This window comes from Sinocyclocheilus grahami, unplaced genomic scaffold (assembly GCF_001515645.1).
Source record: "Sinocyclocheilus grahami isolate Dianchi unplaced genomic scaffold, SAMN03320097.WGS_v1.1 scaffold1209.1, whole genome shotgun sequence".
Lineage (NCBI taxonomy): Eukaryota > Metazoa > Chordata > Actinopteri > Cypriniformes > Cyprinidae > Sinocyclocheilus > Sinocyclocheilus grahami.
Window position 1 is genome coordinate 303006 of NW_015506388.1, and position 2355 is coordinate 305360.

The following is a 2355-nucleotide window of genomic DNA, read 5'->3' on the forward strand; positions in this document are numbered from 1 at the left end:
CCACCGTAGGAAAACCATCCTTACACCATCGTGGGAAAGTAAAAATGCCTTAACGATCGATCTGTTTCTTACAAACAAGTGGTTTTTCTCTTTACAGGATTGACTGGAGAGGTGTTGATTACTTGTGGATTATTGTGATGTTTTTATCAGCTGTTTGGACTCTCATTCTGACGGCAGCCATTCACTGCAGAGGATCCACTGGTGAGCAAGTGACGTAATGCTAGATTTCTCCAGATCTGTTTTGATTAAAAAACTAACTCTTGGATGACCTGAGGGTAAGTACATTTTCAGTAATTTTTTTTTTTGAGTGAACTACTACTTTAAAAGGCATCTGACTCCATTCATTGTAATTGCATGGTAACATTCTTTAAAATTGCTCCTTTGTGTCCCACAGAAAAATGAAAGTCACATGACAACAACATGAGGGTGTGTAAATGAATTTTTGGGTGAACTTATCCTTCAATTAATGATGGGATCATTACAAAACGATCACAAGTTTAACAAACAGTAGCTTAGTAAGAAGTAAAAGGATGTTAACTACTTTGGCATGTACATGGAAGTAAGGCATTTGTTCTGAGGGATCAATGAGAAGATGGAATCTTAGTGCAGTAACATGACTCATCCCTCCTCGTACACGGGTATGCTTCAAAAACCTTCGGTTGAAACCTTGTTAGGGTCTTGAATCACTTGCAAGGACACAATGATACACAGTTCATAACACATGCACACAAAATCCGACCATCGTGACGCTGACTTTTCCCCGTTACGCTCCTTGAACGGCTCGCAGGGCATTGCCTCAGATAACTATGGAGAGATAGATCGATAATCTCTCTTCAAAAGTGTTTCGGTGCACCTTTCCAATGATTCCATAATGAGGAAGTGTGTGGGCAATCAAACCGGTCAGAGGACGTTCGATCCTTCAGACCGTTAACACAAAGCCAGTCGCAGTGTCGATAACACGATGATAGAAAGCAAGGAGACGGGGATGGAGTTGGGTCGCCAGGCTCTGGACCCTCGTACACTCATACCTGGAACATGGAAAACAGGACTTAAAGGCACTGAAGCTTATTAATGTGTAATTGATGAATATAGAAAGAGTAATAAAAGAGCAATAGAGAAAAGGCTTCTTTGGGAATTGAAGGATGAAGTTATAGCTTTATCAGTGTTTAGCTCTACATCTGGACCTTCTTGTGCTCTGCGCGGATTTGCATTGACTTCCAGTAGACGCTCACTGAGCAGTTTTTCCAGTTGAAATGACTAATTAAAAGTAAAGCAGGTTAGAAAACCTTGCTATTGGCACAGCTAATAATTTCCAACATTAACAATCAACAAAACATATATACATATACACACACACACATATATATATAACATATACAAAACATATAACATTTTCCCTGCTGTTATACTGAGATTTAAATGAGCGTTATGACAACAAAGTATATTTTTAAAAATCTAAAAATGAAAAATTGCTGAACATTTACTCACCATCAAACCATCCAAGATGTAGATGAGTTTGTTTCTTCATCCGAAATTTTAAATCTTGAAATTTAGCATTAAATCTCTTGCTTACCAATGGATGCTCTGCAGTGAATGGGTGCGGTCAGAATGAGAGTCCAAACAGCTGATGAAAACATCACAATAATCCACAAGTAATCCACACCACTCCAGTACATCAATTCATTTGTTTGTAAATAAACAAATCCATCAATAATCAGTTTTTAATTTCAGACCGTTGTTTCCAGCTACTTTATCCATAATCTTGCTTTCTCCAATGAAAAGTTTGAGTAGTTTGAATCAGGAGTGAAATATGCACATATCAAACACTGTTTACAAAGTGAAAACTGTCCAAAACAGTTGGTCGTGGATTACTTGTGGAGTATTGTGATGTTTTTATCAGCTGTTCGGACTCTCATTCTGACGGCACCCATTCACTGCAGAGGATCCATTGGTGAACAAGTGATGTAATGCTTCATTTCTCCAAATCTGTTGCAATGAAGAAACACCCTCAGGACATCCAAGATGTAAATGAATTTGAGTACATTTTCAGCAAATTTTCATTTTTGGGTGAACTATTCCTTTAACCCAGAAACTAAAGGGAACTGAATGGAACTGAAACATGAATGCACACAACTGTTCAAAAGCTTGGGGTCTGTAAAATCCTTTAATGTAAGAAGTATCTTATGCTCAACAATTATCTGCATTTATTTGATCAAAATTAGTGTAAATAACAGTTGCATTTTCACTGAGGTCCAGCAGATGCTCACTGAGCAGACTTTCCTAGTTTAAATGACTAACTAATTAATACTAAAGCAGTGTAGCGTCTGGAACACTCCAACACACAATATATATTTT

The 2355-nt window shown here is 37.7% G+C and overlaps 1 protein-coding gene across 1 annotated transcript in view; it reads right to left on the reverse strand.

Moving 5' to 3' along the window:
* Nucleotides 1-391: 391 nt before the first annotated feature.
* LOC107568042 (contactin-3-like) overlaps nt 392-2355 on the reverse strand; it is an 81011-nt gene continuing 79047 nt past the window's right edge. The window contains exon 21 of the mRNA XM_016253879.1: nt 392-1028. Coding sequence (XP_016109365.1) covers nt 928-1028 — 101 coding nt within the window. The 3' untranslated portion in view covers nt 392-927. The remainder of the gene's footprint in view (nt 1029-2355) is intronic.